Below are 17,407 nucleotides of genomic sequence, written 5' to 3' on the forward strand. Positions count from 1 at the left end.
AGTCATATAAGCCCATACAACTCTAGTCTAAATTGAACTTTTGCAACTTAGCCCAATTGGGTACGTGGATATATACCCCAACTGGAGCAGTGCAATTCGACCTAATCTGCATTCTCTCTGTTTTTGTTTTTTGGTCAGAACCCAATGTATGTGACGAATAAAAGAAGAAAAAAACAAACAAATCAATCTCTTTGTTGTGGGTAGGTGGGCGCCCCACATGTTACAACAGCATAACTACAATATGAAATCACAGTGATGTGGTAAAGTATGAGCCCCTTCAATATTTTAATACTGACATATCAAGAGGACGTGACCAACTTGGTTTCCTCTCATACTTCTATGAACACGTGACTATGTACCTTTAGATTAGCCTAGAAACGTGTATGAACTGACTGCCAACTGCTAAACTGAGCAGCTTCTTCCCGGCTTGCCCAATCTTTTGGAGAATAAAAAAGTGGAGAAGCCACTCAATCTGCCCGTGACTAAATATAGTAAATAAGCCTTTCGAATAATAACCCATTGAGGGCCTCCACTCTTTGATTATTTGTTATATGCCCTTGACCTTTATGATTTGTATTCTCTTCCATGGATAACAAATAAATAATTAGAAAATTCGTAGCTAACGTTAAAGGTAAGCTTAACCTAGCGGACAACAAATATTTGAGTAATAAATGGGTTGGAAACCAATCCTCATGTTAAAGATGAGTATGAACAAGTTTTTTTTTTTTGGACAAAAAGTATGTATGAACAAGTTTTAAGTTGACATTTCATAGACATTAAATTATTTTAGATTACATGATATATTTGGTTTTCATATAATTTACTTGTATCTCAACTTAACTAGTGGAGAACGAGCTTATGATTGGACCTTATGTAGCTCACTTCATTTGATTTTTTATTCATATTTTTCTCTTTTAAAAGCACACATCCTAGCCACGAGCGGCTCTGAGATTTTAAAGGTCCTATACTAAATGTGCGAACAAGAACATAAACTTGCAAAGAATTTTTATAAATGCTAAACCTAGGCTATAGGCGGTTGGACTTTTGGCTAATTAAGTATTGTAAATTATATTAAATATATGTATATTACTTCTTATTATGTATCTTAGAAGTTAAAGGAATGACGTAGATTATTTTTTGTTTAGAAGCGTGTAAAGTTAAAACGAATATAAAATAATATAACAAAATAATATATATATATATATATATATATATAGTGTAAACAAAGTCATAATTTGGGGCCTTCTTCAAATGAGGACTCTATTCAATTACCCACATTGCATATCTCAAGTTTGCCTATGAATTTAATTGAAGATCTTATAAGTTATAACTAATGGGAGAATACGTCTTATGGATTTGTATTAATTTTAACAAATGAGTTTCTGAATCATTCTAATAAAGTTGGAAACATAGTCAAAGCACACGAAAACAGGGGAGTTTAGTAATATTGTCAAAACTGTGGTGCAATTTTCTAATTTAGTCATAGTAGGAATACTAAATAGTAAATACATTAAAAAAAAAATAAAACAACCAAAGAAGGAGAATAAAAAGCCAATTCTCTCGTTTGCTCGTTTGATCACTTCACTGTCTTCCTCTGATCAGTCTGCTCTCAGATTCCCCATTGCCTTCATCAAAACAAACCCAAATTCCGCAGAGAAAGCCCTTGCAATATCGTCCACGGACGATCAAACTATGGCAGTTTATTCTGGTGAAAATTCAGTGGAGAGGTACCCTGTGTGCACGCTTTGTGCTCTCTTTGATTTTTCTTGCAAACATTGACTGAAATTTTGATCTGGGTAGTTCTTATATTTCACAATTTGTTTCCTGTTGAATGGCATTCTCACAAATTGGAGAAGATGATTTATAGGAGTTTATGTTGCAATGACAGTGTCAAACTTTTGTTATATCATGTCGGGTTGTATTTTCATTTTTGTTGAGGTTTGTTGTTGTGAAATGTGAATTGTAAAGGATTTATTTTTTTTGTGTCAAGTTTCCTTTTCATTGTTTAAATTTGAAGTGGAATGTTGAACCAATTTATATTCTCTCATGCATGAGGAATTAACTATGTGGTCTGATTGCCATGTGCATCCATGTTTATGTATGTATATGTCTGTATATTCAGCTTAGTTTGACTTGCATGTCATTGTTCTCTCCTCTAATATTTTAGTTTGCACAGATTGTGTATGTTGATTGTTCTTACTTTTTAGATTGCTAATTCCCGTCTTTTCTACCAGTGCTTTTGCTTCTCTGCCATCATTTAGCTTTCACCATTTGGGGTTCTTTCTTCCCCATTTGATCATTTAGCTTTCATCATTATCAACTTTGCAGTCAATACTGAATCAATAAGTCAGATAGCCCAGTTAATTTTGTTGGAAAAGAAAATAAAATGTTAAAGGACTATACCTTACCTGATCCAAACATAATGTTGTCAATTTTGTTTTTTTTTTAAATATTTTAAATCTATGTACTTTACACCAGTAGGCAGAGAGAGTAGAAGCTTTTATATTCACAGAAAGATGGCAATGTGGACTAATTTAATTTTACAATGCACTGCTACGCGGAAGAAATGATTCTGCGTGATCTTTTATTTTGTACGAGTATAAGATTTTTGGTGTGTAACTTCTTGTTCATTCGTTCTATACTGCATGAAACAAAAACCTTTGTCTTTGACTTGTAATCTTTTGGTTCTGACACCTTATTGGCTTTTCTTTTGTGGTGTGTGTGTGGAACCAGCAAAAGTTCACTCTCTGGAATTGCTCCACTTGAAGCAGTACTATTTGATATTGATGGAACTCTGTGTGATTCAGATCCCATTCATTGCCATGCCTTCCGTGAAATGCTTCAAGAGGTAGTGTTTCTTTTTTGTTTTCTCCAATACTCTGTTACAAAGATAAGATTTAGGATTTCTCTGGTCATAATTTTACATTGTTTTTAACTGCATTCATATCACACCATGAAAAGTGCAAAGGATGCTTCTACTATTTCATGGAAGTTGCTCATACTTTGTAGAAATTTTATAACTGTGAACCGTAATCATATATACCATGAGAAGGTGAACAGTAGGCATATTTATAATGAAAGGGTGAACTATAACCATATTTACATGAAAAGTTACATAAGGAACACTAATTATTTACCCAAGGAAGCTTGTAATTCAGTAGAATTTTGAGAACCTTTGAACTGTATAGGTTGGTGATTAACTGAAGTGGTGAAATTAACAGATAGGTTTCAGTGGAGGGGTTCCAATTACTGAAGAATACTACATTGAGAATATTGGAGGCAGGCATAATGATGATATTGCCAAGATACTCTTTCCTGATGATTTCCAAAGAGGCTTGAAGTTCACAGATGACAAGGAAGTCATGTTTCGAAAGTAAAAGCTTCACCTTCTCCATACTTGAATTTTCATTCAGGTTCCCAGCAGCTTATATGATTTCTCTGATGGAAACAGATTGGCCCCAGGACAATTGAAGCCTGTGAAAGGCCTCCATAAATTGAGGAAGTGGATTGAAGATCGCGGGTTGAAACGGGCTGCAGTTAGTAATGCTCCAAGACCAAACGCTGAACTAATGATCTCAATTCTTGGCCTATCAGATTTCTTTCATGCTGTTATTCTCGGGAGTGACTGTGAACATGTGAAGCCACATCCAGAGCCCTACTTAAAGGCACTTGAAACACTCAACGCATCAAAGGATCACACTTTTGTGTTTGAGGTCTGCCCCTTCTGCGGCTTCCTTTTAAGATTTTTTTTTTTTTATTTTTTTTTTCAGGAACTTCTGAGATTTTAATATCTTTTCTGTTTTTGCTTTGGCAGGATTCTGCTTCAGGGATTAAAGCTGGAGTGGCAGCTGGTATGCCGGTTGTCGGCTTAACCACCGGAAATCCAGCACATCTACTAATGGAAGCAAAACCTACCTTTCTCATAAAGGATTATGAGGATCCAAAGTTGTGGGCAGCATTAGAAGAGCTTGATAAGATGGGTGGTACTGCTATTTCTACAAGTGGAGCTTAAAACATCTATCATCTGAATCAAATGATTAGAAATAAAGGAGTGATTTGAAAGGCTATTGCTGCCATATATCTTGGTCCACTTATAGCTGTTAATTCTGGAAACAGTATAATTTTTCTGGTCATATAATCATAAAGTGTTAGTAGCTACAGAAATTGGAAATGCAGTCTTCTGTTTCACTCTAAGGAAGTGAGGGGCAGAGGCATGGATCTGATTGAAAAGGTTGGAAATGATTCATCATGGAAAATCATATTTTGAAGATTTCAAACTATTAGATAATCGTAAATGAAAATTTCTCTTGTGATCATGTGGTAATGTGCATCTATAATTCTACTCTGAAAATGTCATTCTTGGTTGAAACAAGAAGCTATGTCCATGTTCTGGGTCAGGGGCATGAAGTGGTTAGAATCTTGGAATTTATTCTAATTTCCATTTGCATTAGTGTTAGTAAATTTTGACTTTACCTCAAGTTACTTCATAAGGAAAAAAGATGGCGTGCTGGTGGATTTTTCAGGTTCATACATGATTTTTCGATGTTTTACAAACCGGTATTCAAAATCGAATAAACCTACATATACACCCTTCTATTAGGAGACATGTTAATAGAAACATTTGACATGGAATGTAGGTGTCATTTTTTTTAATCATTATTTATATATGAGTGAGACTATTGAAATCCGAACCTCTTCTAATTAGGAAGTGAAATACACTTAACCAAAACTATTTAGTACTTAAAAAAAAAATCTTATTGTGCAATATGAAATGTTTATCGTATTTTGTGTTTGAATCCCCGCTCATCAATATGGCATGTATTAATAAGAAAGAAAGGTAGAAGTAGACGAAAATGGGGAGTTTAGTAATATCATCTAAGCGATGAGGGGGGATTTTGCAATTTGGTCATAGTACGAATACTAAATTATATATGTAATAATATATAATAATAAAAAAGAGAAAAAAAGGGCCAAAAGAGTTGAAATTTGTTGGAGAAAGAAAGCAACTCGCATATTTTCATTTGCTGAATTGATTCCGACGGTAGATTCCCTCTCTCTCTCTCTCTCTCTCTCTCTCTCTCTCTCTCTCATTCCCCTTCATATTTATTTAACTTCACCGTCTTCCTCTCATCACTCTGCTCTCGAATTCCCTTCACGTTAATTGAAAGCCAGATTTCGCAGAGAAGGCTCTTGAAATATCCTCCACAACCTATCCATCACACTATGACAGCTTCTTCTGGTGAAAACTCTGTGGACAGGTACCTTCCTGTCGCGTTTTGTGCTTTCTTTGATCTTTCTTGCTTACATTGACTGAAAACTTGATCTGGGTAGCTCTGAGATTTACAAATCTGTTTTCCTTTCAATGGCATTCACGTACATACTGCTATCGGTAACTGAAAACGCTTGTTCTATCATATTGCATTCTATATTTTAAAATTTTGCAATTTTTTCTAGGTGGGTCAATATTTATTAATTGGTAATGTCTTTGTTTATTTATTTATTTTTGGTATCAATGTTTTGCTACCGTTGATTGGTGATTATCTTTCTAATGAGTTATTTGAAATTTCCATTGATCTCGGCGTTTAGTGTTGATGTTTTGATTTTCAATGCAAGTTCATATTTTACTGCTTCTGCCTGTGAGCATGTCATTTTACTGATATTCTTGGTAACATAATTCTTCTGCCAATCTTAACGTTTTCTGATATATTTGGTTTTTGTTAGTTAATAGTTTCGGATCGAATTTGATCTGGTACTGTCAAGCTCATGTGTAAACCACCAGTGGTGGCCAAATTTACAGGCAGAAAACATGATTTGCCTTCTTTTAATTCATGTTTTGGGTTGATCTATAATGGCAGAGTACATGGAAAAAATTGTTATTTTTGAAAAATAATAGAAAATATCAAAATAGTAGGGTAAAATGTAGGAGGCTGCAGATCATATTGACACATACAACCAAGTCATTCTGTTGTATTTTCCCTTCCTTGAGTACAAAACAAAAAAAATAAATAAATAATTCGTAAATGAATGTGAGTAAACCATCGTCATCACCCTTGCCTTTTTCTCAATCACAGAGTACATTCATGAGCTATGCAGAGCCAAATTGTTAAGGATATTGAATAGATAATTTTAATGTGAAGTGGAATGTTGAGTTATTTTCTATTGTCCTATTCAGTAGTTTTAGCTGTAACAGGTCTATTTCCGTAATCATACAGACATGCACAGAGACATATATTCTGCATATTTTCACCTCCATGTCATTGTTCTCTCCTCTAATTGTTAATTTTGCATAGATTGTACCTGCTTTTTATGCGTTTTACCCTTTCTTATTATGCCTTTGTTTCTCTGGCATGATTTGGCTTGCACAGCCGATTATGGTTCTCTCTCTCCAAACCGCTGAATTTGCCATTGTCTTTTAGGTTCATTTTGATCTACTGTCAACTTTAGCGTTAATACTGAATCATTAAGTCAGATAGCCTGCTGATGTTTTTGCCAAAAGAAAACATGTTAAAAGACTATAGCTTACCGGATCAAAACAATAAATATTATGAAAATACGAATTCTATTATCTCTTTACTCCATATATGGAGACAGTAGAGACTTTTATTTTCACAGAAAGTAGGTAATGTCGACTAACCTAACTCAACCAGGCATTGTTACACTGAAGAAATTGCTCTGCACGACATTTATTTTTGTATAGGTGTGAGAATTTTCGTGTGTAAATTAGTGTTTTGCTCATTATATTCTACAGAAAACAGAAGGGATTGTCTAACATTTGTATTTTTTGGTTTCATTTTTTTATTGTACTAATGTCTTATTACCTTTTTTTTTTTCTGTGATGTGTTTGTGGAACCAGCAAAAGTTCACTCTCTGGACTTGCCCCACTTGAAGCAGTACTATTTGATATTGATGGAACTCTGTGTGATTCAGATCCCATTCATTTCTATGCCTTCCGCGAAATGCTTCCAGAGGTAAAGTGATTGTTTTGTTTCCTACTATTCTGTCATAAGGAAAATATGTAGGATTTATCTGGTCATAATTTGACCTATTTTTAGCTATGTTATCACACCATAAAAATTGCAGAGGCTTCAACCGCTTAATGAAAGTGCTCATTCTTTTTATAAAATTTATAACTCTGAACTGTAATTATACATACAATGAAAAGGTGAACTGTAATCATATTTACAATGAAAAGGTGCATGAAGGAAGCTTGTAATTTAGTACGAATTTAAAGAATCTCTGACCTGTGAAGGTTGATGATTAACTGAATTGCGGAAAATTAACAGATAGGTTTCAATGGAGGGGTTCCAATCACTGCGGAGTACTATATTGAGAATTTTGCTGGGAAGCATAATGATGATGTTGCTAGGATACTCTTTCCTGATGACTTCGAAAGAGGCTTAAAGTTCACTGAGGACAAGGAAGCCATGTTTCGTAGGTAAGAGCTTCAACTTCTCTAGACTTGGAATTCCTTTCTGGTTCCCACCTTATATCATTTCTCCGATGGAAACAGATTGGCAACAGAACAATTGAAGCCTGTGAATGGCATTTATAAAGTGAAGAAATGGGTTGAAGATCGTGGGCTGAAACGGGCTGCCGTTACTAATGCTCCCAGACCAAATGCTGAGCTAATGCTCACAATACTTGGCCTCACAGATTTTTTTCAAGCTCTTATTATTGGGAACGAGTGCAAGCATGCCAAGCCACACCCAGAGCCCTACTTGAAGGCTCTTGAAATACTCAACGTATCAAAAGATCACACTTTTGTGTTTGAGGTCTGCCTCTTCTCATGTCACGTTTTGAGAAAAAATCATTTACTGGAACTTTGGGAACTTATTTTCTGTTCTTGTTTTTTGCTTTGCTAGGATTCTGTCTCTGGGATTAAAGCTGGAGTTGCAGCCGGTATGCCAGTTATTGGTTTAACCACCGGAAATCCAGAACACATACTAATTGAAGAAAAACCGACCTTTCTCATAAAGGATTACAATGATTCAAAATTGTGGGCAGCATTAGAAGAGCTTGATAAGAAGAGTGGTAGCAGTAGCGCTACAAGTGGAGCTTAAAACATCTATTATCTCAATCAAATGATTAGGAAATTAAGCTTATACTAAAGCAAATGATTTGCAAATGCAGTTCTAAACTCAAAGGGTTACTTTAAATAATTCTGTCGCAGGGGTATATTTTGGTCCACCTACAGCTGCTAATTGTGGGAGTGTATAATTTCACTGCTCAATCAATGAATAAATTTGATTATGAAAATGAAGTGTTCTGTTTCACACTGTTTCACAGTAAGAAAGTGAACGGCAAAGACATTGATCTGGTTAGAGGCTGGAGCATTCGAGATTTTATGGGACCTAACATTAGAATGATTTCTTTCTGATAACAAGCTTTGTGCCTTTGGGAATTATATCATGTCAGGTACTTTTGGCTTTGTTTACAATTTCAATGAAGTTTTGAAAGGGAGATTAACCAAACATTTCTTAGTTAGGCCCTTAAGTTTTGTTCTTTTTAGGAAATTATTTTATCATCTCTCAGTATTTTCTTTGGATTGAAAAAAAGAAGAAGAAAGAATTCATGGTCCCGCCCTAGCTATGCATTGTGGCTTCATGGCAAATGGCCATAACATCTCCGTTTGATGACCAGTATACAAATTCACACATCCACGAAGTATATATGCAAAATGCATAAATGACATGATAGTAAACTTAATATCACTAAATATTTAGGTCGTCCACTATTTGGTTGACGTCTCCAAGATTTAAAACATTATAATCTTTCAGTCTTTTGGATGTTTCGTGGAGGATGAAAGTTAAGCATATCATAACTGACAAAATTATAGCAGAGAATTCGGATCCTAGAATGTAATGTCACATCATTAACATATAATTTTCATGATATACATGATTTACATATATTATAATTATTGTTATTTAATTTAGGTATTAAAAAAAAACAAAAACAAAAACAAAACTTGCGCAAAACAAACAATATTTGTAATTGAAACTGTGTGCTTAAACTTACAGTAGTCTTCCCTTGTGTGGACAAGTAACCTTGAAACCCACTTCAAAATTGGTGAAGGCTAACTTAAAAGTTCGTAGTTTGGGCCAAACTGGTGACAACAAAGCTCATTTATTTTTTTGATGGAAGGCCAGACAAATAATTGGGTTGAAATTTCCTTGAATGATCACCTAGTACGTGCCGAATCTCGTTAGAGCAACTTCACCCATTTGCCTTTAGCCATGGCAAGGGTGGAGCTAGGGCAGTCACTATTTACGTGAATAGTGACTGCCCTTGCAAATAGTATTTTGTGTTTCCACCCATTGTCATGGCTAAGGGCAATTACTATTCATTTTTTTGTTTTTTTCACAAACTTTTTAATAAAAATAATTAATTTAGATAATATTTTTGGGTTCGTACATATCAATATTTAAAATTCATATCTCAATCGGATAAAATTTTGGTATTTATAGAAAAAAAAAAGGAGTATTTTTTTGGAATTTTTTTAAAAAAAAATTCCATTTTTTTCATTTTTTTATTGCACAAAAATTGGCTGCCGTTGGATTAGAGAAAAAAATATGATCGGAGAGCCCAGAGTGCGACACGTGGACTTTTAGTGGTACTGTAGCGCCAGACACTGTAGCAGAGCGACACTGTAGCGGCACTGTAGCGATGACGTCAGCACCAAAACGAGGGCTGGAGCTCGGGCCAACCTTGCCCTCGGGCCAGCCCAGGTTGCTGGGTCCCACCTTGCACTCAGGCCTGGGCTGCTCGCTGGAACACCTTTTTTTTTTTTTTTTTTTCTCCCCTAGCCTCGGGCTGGGCTGTCCGCTGGAGTTGGTCTTACTGCTTGGTGTTGCTCGTGCTTCTTTATTTTACAGTTTGGTTTATTATTTTATTGAGGTATTTATATTAACACCCTCGAAGTTTTTGGTGTTTTCATAAAATCCCTTGAGATTTCAAAACTTATATGAACACCTCATGAGGTTTCAATTTGCTTTTACAAAATCCCTTTTCATTGATTCTTCATCCAAAATCTGATGATTCCATATATAAAAACTTTTGCAAATAACAAAAGTAACCTCAACAAATGTACATGCAATTTAATCTCAAATACTAACTTTGTCATTTGAAGAATATTTTTATATAAAATCATCAATCTTTGGATGAAAAATCAATGGAAATAGATTTTGTGAAAATACTTAAAGACCTAAGGGGGTGTTTGTGTAATTTTTAAAACCTCAAAGAATTTTTAGAAAACAATAAAAACCTCAAAGAGTGTTAGTGTAAATAACTCTATTTTATTTTACGCGAAACATATGAAAGCTTATTAAGGGTCAATCCAATATCAAGTATCAATGCACTGCATGCACACATGGCTATTTTTATCATGGATAATTTTATATTGCATAAAAGCGAAATATATGAGCATTAAACAAGAATCTGATTGCCAACATTAATATATTGCATAAAAAAGACTTTTTTTGGTTCTTAATTTTTGAAGTTCATGATCTTGCCATTATTTATGAGAAATTAGAACACTGAACACAGCAAAACTTCCTTATAAATCTCATGGTATATAATATGTGTAAACATTTCTTTATCATCGTCAGGGGCAGAACCAAGTTAAAGGTTCACTTAGGCCGTAGCTCAGGGATGTTTTTGGATGGAAAAAAAAAAAAATTCAGACCCATATATTTGACTTGTTTAAAATATAGCCCAATATATATTAATCTATTAAAATACAAAAAACACAAATTCTCTAAGAATTTAGTTGCATGGAAATAATAAAAATACATTGTAAAATAGGTATATTTTCAATTTCGTTGTTAACTACATTTTCATTTTGATAATATCAGTTTTCTTGTTGAATTTAATATGTATTTGTTTTATGTTAAAATTTAATGGAAATTAGTCAATGGAGCTATGAATTAGTGTGTTTTATATGAATTAATATATACTTTTATTTCTAAAAGGCTATAGAAAATGTAAGTACAAAAAAAATTAAATTAAATTTTACCGTAAAGACTTTAGCTAGCCCACCTATTGAAAAATTCCTAGTTCGGCCCTTGATCATCGTATTCGACACTATTTTTTTCAACTTAATTAAGATAGCATCTCTATATATAAAGCAAAAGGCAGAGAATGGTGAAACATTCAAAATACCAGAAAATACCCTTGGTTAATTCAAACATTAATAATTAATAATTAAATGAGGATAAATTAAAAGAAAATTAAGATAATGAATCCTATTTTTATGGAACACAACTACCCATTATCTTTTTTAATTCTAAAATAAATTTATTTATTTAAAAAAAAAAAACCTCTCGCAAGCGCAGAAAGGCTAATTTTTAGAATGTAATGGGATTCTTTCGAGTAAACTGACATTTCAACAAAAAAGAAAAAAAATATTGTGGCATATAGAATGATTTTTTTTTTTTGGGTCCAATGGCATATAGAATGATTAGGTGGATGAGATGAGCAATTACTAAAATATGGACTGAGCTGCTACTTAAAAATATAGAGTGGATGTGCTCTCAATCTCCACCCAAGTTCGAATCCCAATACTCATAGTTTTGATTAAATTAAAATAAAAGATAGCTTGTATTAATTAAAACAAACAAAACAAAACAAAAGAAGAAAAAACATTGCTAAAGCCGAAATTAATATTACCATATATGAAGTACTGGCTTAACCAATACGTTCCTCAAAATGATTAAAAAAAAATTACACATAAAAAAATATATTTTCTATGTAGTAATTCGGTACGAGCAGGTCCTTGAATGCAAGCCAGAGAATCGGAAACCCTAATTTTCTGCTCCAACAATTTAGCCATCCATTTCCAAAAATTCACTCACAATGGAGAAGCTTGGCTTTAAAACCAAGTTTTCCCATGCAACCACAGCTTTCTTTCCACGGCTCTCATGCACGGCAGTCACATCAATCCGATGGATATCCCATTTGGTCCCGAGACGTTCAATTTTCTGCACCTGGCTCTCAGCAAGTTTCAAAGTATTGTCCTTAGTTTTTTGAATCCCATCTTTGAACAGAAACTCCTTTCCGGCCTCATCTGCTGAATGATCCATTTCAGCCATGAAATATGCATGCATCTCAGGAGCTCCAATAGCCCGACGAATGCCGCGCTCATAATCTGCCCCGGGAACAAACATTTCCCGGAGCTCATCCACAAGCCCAGCATCCACCATTTCATCCACTCTTTCAGAGACACGATTATAGAGCACAGGCAAAGACACATCAAGCCATATGAAGCAGCAATCATATTTATCTTGGAACCTGAGCGTCGGATCTTCGACAAGCGCCTCGATGTAAGTGTTGGATCCACCAGCAATGATCGGGACGCGGTTGCGCTTCGTGATCTCATCGAGGGCTTTGGGCACTTGAAGACAAAAGTCCTGCACCGTGAAATCAGCTTCCGGGTCTTGGATGGACCCTAGCAGGTGATGGAGGATGCCTCTTTGCTCGGGCTTTGTAGCTTTGTTGGTCACAATGTCAAGGCCTTTGTAGACTTGGATTTTGTCGGAGTTGATTATTTCACCGTTGTAACGAGTGGCTAAGTCGATGGAGAGTTTTGTTTTTCCACACCCGGTCGAGCCCAATACAAAAATAACCTTGGTCTTGTTGTGGAAAGGACCATTGGCATGCACAAATTCCATAGCTGCTGCTGACACCAAAGACCTACCTGCTTTTCCTAAAACGATAAAACAAAACAAACAAACAAAATTAGTACTTTTTACCTTGAAATGAATGCAATGGAATTTTATTTGGGTCTGATCAAACATTGCCAAGCCGCTTAATGGATCGTGTGAGGAGCTATGATGCTGAATTTACAGCAGCTGCAAGTTTACATTGTAGGAGTCCCTCCATGCAAACTGATAGTATTCGATGGCAACGACCTCCTGATGGATTCTACAAACTAAAGGTTGACGGAGCTGTTAATGTGAAGGAAGGTTATCGTGGTCTCAATCCTTGTCACAGAACTATATGCACTGAAAAATGGTTTATTGTTTGCACTGGATGCGTCTTTTCTGTCTTTGATTATAGAATCCGATTGTCTGAACGCAGTCCTCATGATTAATGGGGAGGAATACTGTTTAGCTCCGGAAGGGGAATTGGTGGAGGAAATTTGAATGCTTTTGCAACAGAGGCCGCCAATTGTTATTGTTTGCTATATACCCCGCCAAGCTAATACAGTGGCTTATAGAATTGCAAACTATGGTCTTCGTGAACGGGATCTTTCATACTGGATGGAGTTTGGGTCTGCCATGGCTTTTAGATTGTGTCCACAGTGATTATATTTATCTTTAGTTTTGGTGTCGCATTCTAATTGACATGTGTGGCACTCTTTACTACCGCAAAATTTTATCTCACGCATTTTTCTTTGGGAAGATTTTAACGAGGCAACTATGCTGTTATTCATTTTATTGAGTTAATGAAATGACAATTTTTCAGGAAGAAAAAAAAATTGCTAGAAAGCCTATAAAAAACAAAAACAAAAAAAAACAAAAAAAACAAAAAAAACAAAAAAAAAAGTGCCAATGCGCTAAAAAAACTTTGATTGTTCACAAGGCACAAAGAAATTTCAAAATGTTCGCTCTTTGCATCCACATATAACACATTCCAAAATACCCTAATTCTGTGGTGGATGAGATCTGACATGACAAGCTTCAAAATTTTGATGAGGGCAAGCAAGAAGGATACTTATAGCTCGAGTGGTAAGAAGAAGAAATATATATGCTTCGTATAAGTAAAATACATTCTCTCTCTCTCGTAGCCTAAAGATTGAATAAATCAAAACAGAATAATCAAGGAACAAAAACAAAATAGTGGTACACAAGTAGAAAATTGGAGTGCAAAAAACACTATACGTACCCAAAAATAATGGTGGCTCGCTCTGTCAAAGTATAGCTCTACGTTATCAAATGTTCAAGGAGCTCACCTTTGATCTTGTTTGTCCTTCAAACAGCGACAAGATTTTGTTTTGTGTTTTGTGTTGGTTTGCTCTAGAGCTCAGTGATAGTTCAGTAATGAGCACAAGACCCAATAAAATGTTCATATAAATCTCTATATTTATATGTGTATATGTGGCAATATAATATGTTAACTTTTTTCACAATTAAAAATAAATGGAAGCTTTGCTATAATAGGAAATCCAAAATTTAATATCAATACATTGTATTGTATACAGAAAAACATATCACGAGGATTGAGCATGAACTTGATTGCAGAAACGCATGATGTATCCTTTATTTGTTCTTGGGACGTTGTTATCTTGCATTGAATGGGTACAAACAGAAGAACCAAACCCAACAAATGCTTACAAATATATTTAGACATGTGTGTGTGTTTGTGATACGATTTTTGTCACCTTATTTGACACAAAACATATGGACCGTATGCAAGTTCTTTCATATAGATGATTATTCTTACCAAATATATTGACGAGCATACAAATTAATCTTATCAACCCAAGGAGAGCAGGAGCAACCATTTTTACCTAATAAGCGTTATTTCCTTGTACAATTTTGTGGTAGGTATGTGGGAAGAGTATATGGATAAGGTAATTCGGTTAGCAGTAGGGTTTCTTGCTCGTTTCGCTCGTTTCGCAACCGCGTCATCCACATAATTTGCACATAAAAATATATTCTTATGTTAGATGTTTTCAATTGCGGAGATTAGAACCTAATCTCACTTAAGTGAACTCTCCTTTGATATAGTACTATTTCTTTGAAAAAAAATTAGACTAACAGCTAGTTGGTGATGTACCTCAATCGATGTTGTTAAAGAAAAACAAGTAAATAACCTTGAAATATTATAAGAAACGCCAAGGATAACATGGATGGGTAAAAATTGGATTTGTAATAAAAACTAAATGAATAATTTACGTTTACAAATACGTACATTATTTGTTTCCCCTACAACAATGTGAAGACCCATATTTTAAAACGATAAAAGAATATATATTAATATTACCTTTTGGATTAACTTGGACGATCCTATCTTCTTAAGATATTTACCCTTTAGATAAACTTGGATAATCTTACAAAATGACTCAACTGTCATCAGGGCAGTGTCCCAATGATAAGCAAACAACAAGAGCTTATAGAACGCAACTTTTTGCTTATCTTCCATGGTGATGCTCTCTCTGTCTCTAGCTAACTCTCTACTTTGTTGTATTTATACTTTGGATAAATGGATGATCTTGTCTTCTTAAAATATTTATCCTTTACATAAATTTGAACGATCTTATCTTCTTAAGATATATATTTTTTCCAATAACTTGGATGTTCTTATCCTATCACTATAGCAACTATTAATAAGAGCATAACCTCCATGTTTCTGACATGAGGAATAAGAAAGAAAGTTAGAGACAGGAGGAGAAGAAAGAGAGCACTTGAGAATCTTGGTGTTTGGATGGTGGTGTTGTAGAGATTGATAGATGGGTTGTCTTTATCAATTATTTTTAGGTTCTCGTTATCGAGGTGAGTGATTTATGTAATGTGTTATAAAAGTTATTATCACAATAAATATGAAAATTATGAATTATCATGGATATGTTCTATTTATAAATATATCTCTCTATTTCAAGTCAAGCATATCTATTTTGGCACAGTGTTTCACACTGTATATATTATTAGGAATATTTGTGAATATGTACTAGACAAGAACATAGGGTAGTGAGACCAACAGGGGTCACGTTGTGGGTTACATGCTATAAAGGATAACCGAGATATGAAGTAATGATGTGATATAATATGGATTGGTGTAGCTTTTCATGATATTTTCTGAAGTGTGTAAAATAACATTGATTGACTGGCACATGGCATAATCTACTCACTAAGCGGTGGTTTACTCATCCCTCACTCTTTTACTTTTTAGAGGAATTAGTTGGCAAGACAAGGACTAAACCAAATGAGTTTGAACTAGATGATTGTGATAGATCTTTATCTATTTATTGTACACTTGCAAAATTTTAAAGCTATTTTTATAAGAGAAGTTATTTTAACCTCAGGTTGCAGCCTTTTTATTTCACGCATCGGGTTTAGGACTTTTACCATATCTCGTGTCCGAATCGTGACAAACAAGCTCTTACTAGAGTAGGATTGCTCAAGCACTAATTAATTAATACGTTAATACAACATTAACTACTTATTTGCGGCCATTTTACCATGTCATCTCATGCTCTGAACCATTCATTACATAGCCCATCATACTAGTGTATATCAGTATGTTCAGCTAACCAGTTATATTGTGTTCAATTGGTGTGCCCATGAGTTTGAAGGCTATCATCCTTGTTTCAGTTAATAGATGAAGCACATAATTTCTTTCAAAAACAAATATTCTATGTGGAGTGTAGACCGAGCAACTTCAAGGCCCTATAATAAGAATAATTCTTATGATATCTATCGTTACATATATTCTATATCCTACCTGTTTTCTTTTGTTAGCCTCCTAAGTTTACCTTTTAGGGTGAGTTAAGTACACTAGTTTACCTTTTAGGGTGAGTGAAGTTCAAGAATCCTTGTACCCTATGAGCCTCCACTGTAGGGGTGGTAATTTCCTATACGACCTGTTACACAACTCGAAACTCGCACAGAAAAAATATGATCCAAACCCGAACACACACGATTAATAAGTGGAGTCCACTCATCATATAATTGAAATACTCCCGGTCCTTATAGTCCGATACAATCGAGTACAAGGAAGACTCAATCATTCGCGGAGGCGGTTCCACCGGATCACGACGTCGGGGAGTATTTTCCTTCGGAGGACGTAATAGTGCCATTATTTCTGACACGGAACGCACCACTAGAACCGACTGCGGGTATTGTTCACTTGAGGAGCCATGTGTAATGGTTTTCATCTTTTTTTTTTTTGCCTTGAATAATCTATTTTAAAAAATAAAATTAGAAATGCAAGAAATATATATATTTTTTAAATGACATTAAATTGAATAAAACGGCAATTTTTTTTTTATACCTCGTCGCCAAGATTTTGACCTCTTCGAACGTTTGTCCACGACCCTCCGGTTTCGATGGAAGAAGCCATTTGTATTTTTGCACAAATGGAATTTTGTAGTAGAAAATTTGGTTCAGAAAGTGAAAAATATTGGAAGGAGATGAATTTGTATGAAGACTTGATGTGGAAAGTAAATAATATTGGTCGGTATTTATAGAAAAAAAAAATTTCAGAATTTTTTAATATTTTTTTCAAATTTTTTTAGCCAAAAATTGGACAACTATTGGATTGGGCAATTTTTTTTATCAAAGGCTCCAGGAGAAGCCACGTGGCTTGTAGCTGTTGGGCTATGTGGGCTGGTGGGTCAGCAGCCTTCGGGCAACAACCCAGTCCATTTTTTGCCTGTGGGCTTGCCCGGCCTGGGTTTTATACACTG

General features: G+C 34.8%; 3 protein-coding genes across 3 annotated transcripts; 2 read left to right on the top strand and 1 right to left on the bottom strand.

The window, feature by feature from the left end:
* Positions 1,518-4,316, top strand: LOC18776596 (haloacid dehalogenase-like hydrolase domain-containing protein Sgpp). Its single transcript, XM_007210761.2, has 5 exons — positions 1,518-1,727; positions 2,734-2,848; positions 3,222-3,373; positions 3,452-3,713; positions 3,815-4,316. The coding sequence occupies exons 1-5, from the start codon at positions 1,693-1,695 to the stop codon at positions 4,010-4,012; spliced, it is 762 nt and encodes a 253-aa protein (XP_007210823.1). The 5' UTR covers positions 1,518-1,692; the 3' UTR covers positions 4,013-4,316.
* LOC18777632 (haloacid dehalogenase-like hydrolase domain-containing protein Sgpp) lies at positions 4,921-8,273 on the top strand. Its single transcript, XM_007209441.2, has 5 exons — positions 4,921-5,258; positions 6,854-6,968; positions 7,284-7,435; positions 7,511-7,772; positions 7,863-8,273. The coding sequence occupies exons 1-5, from the start codon at positions 5,224-5,226 to the stop codon at positions 8,058-8,060; spliced, it is 762 nt and encodes a 253-aa protein (XP_007209503.1). The 5' UTR covers positions 4,921-5,223; the 3' UTR covers positions 8,061-8,273.
* LOC18776356 (adenylate isopentenyltransferase 5, chloroplastic) lies at positions 11,483-13,996 on the bottom strand. Its single transcript, XM_007210786.2, has 2 exons — positions 13,885-13,996; positions 11,483-12,703 (listed from the first exon to the last, which is right to left on the bottom strand). Exon 2 carries the CDS (start codon positions 12,666-12,668, stop codon positions 11,823-11,825), a length of 846 nt encoding a protein of 281 aa, XP_007210848.2. The 5' UTR covers positions 12,669-12,703; positions 13,885-13,996; the 3' UTR covers positions 11,483-11,822.

This window comes from Prunus persica, chromosome G5 (assembly GCF_000346465.2).
Source record: "Prunus persica cultivar Lovell chromosome G5, Prunus_persica_NCBIv2, whole genome shotgun sequence".
Taxonomy (NCBI): domain Eukaryota; kingdom Viridiplantae; phylum Streptophyta; class Magnoliopsida; order Rosales; family Rosaceae; genus Prunus; species Prunus persica.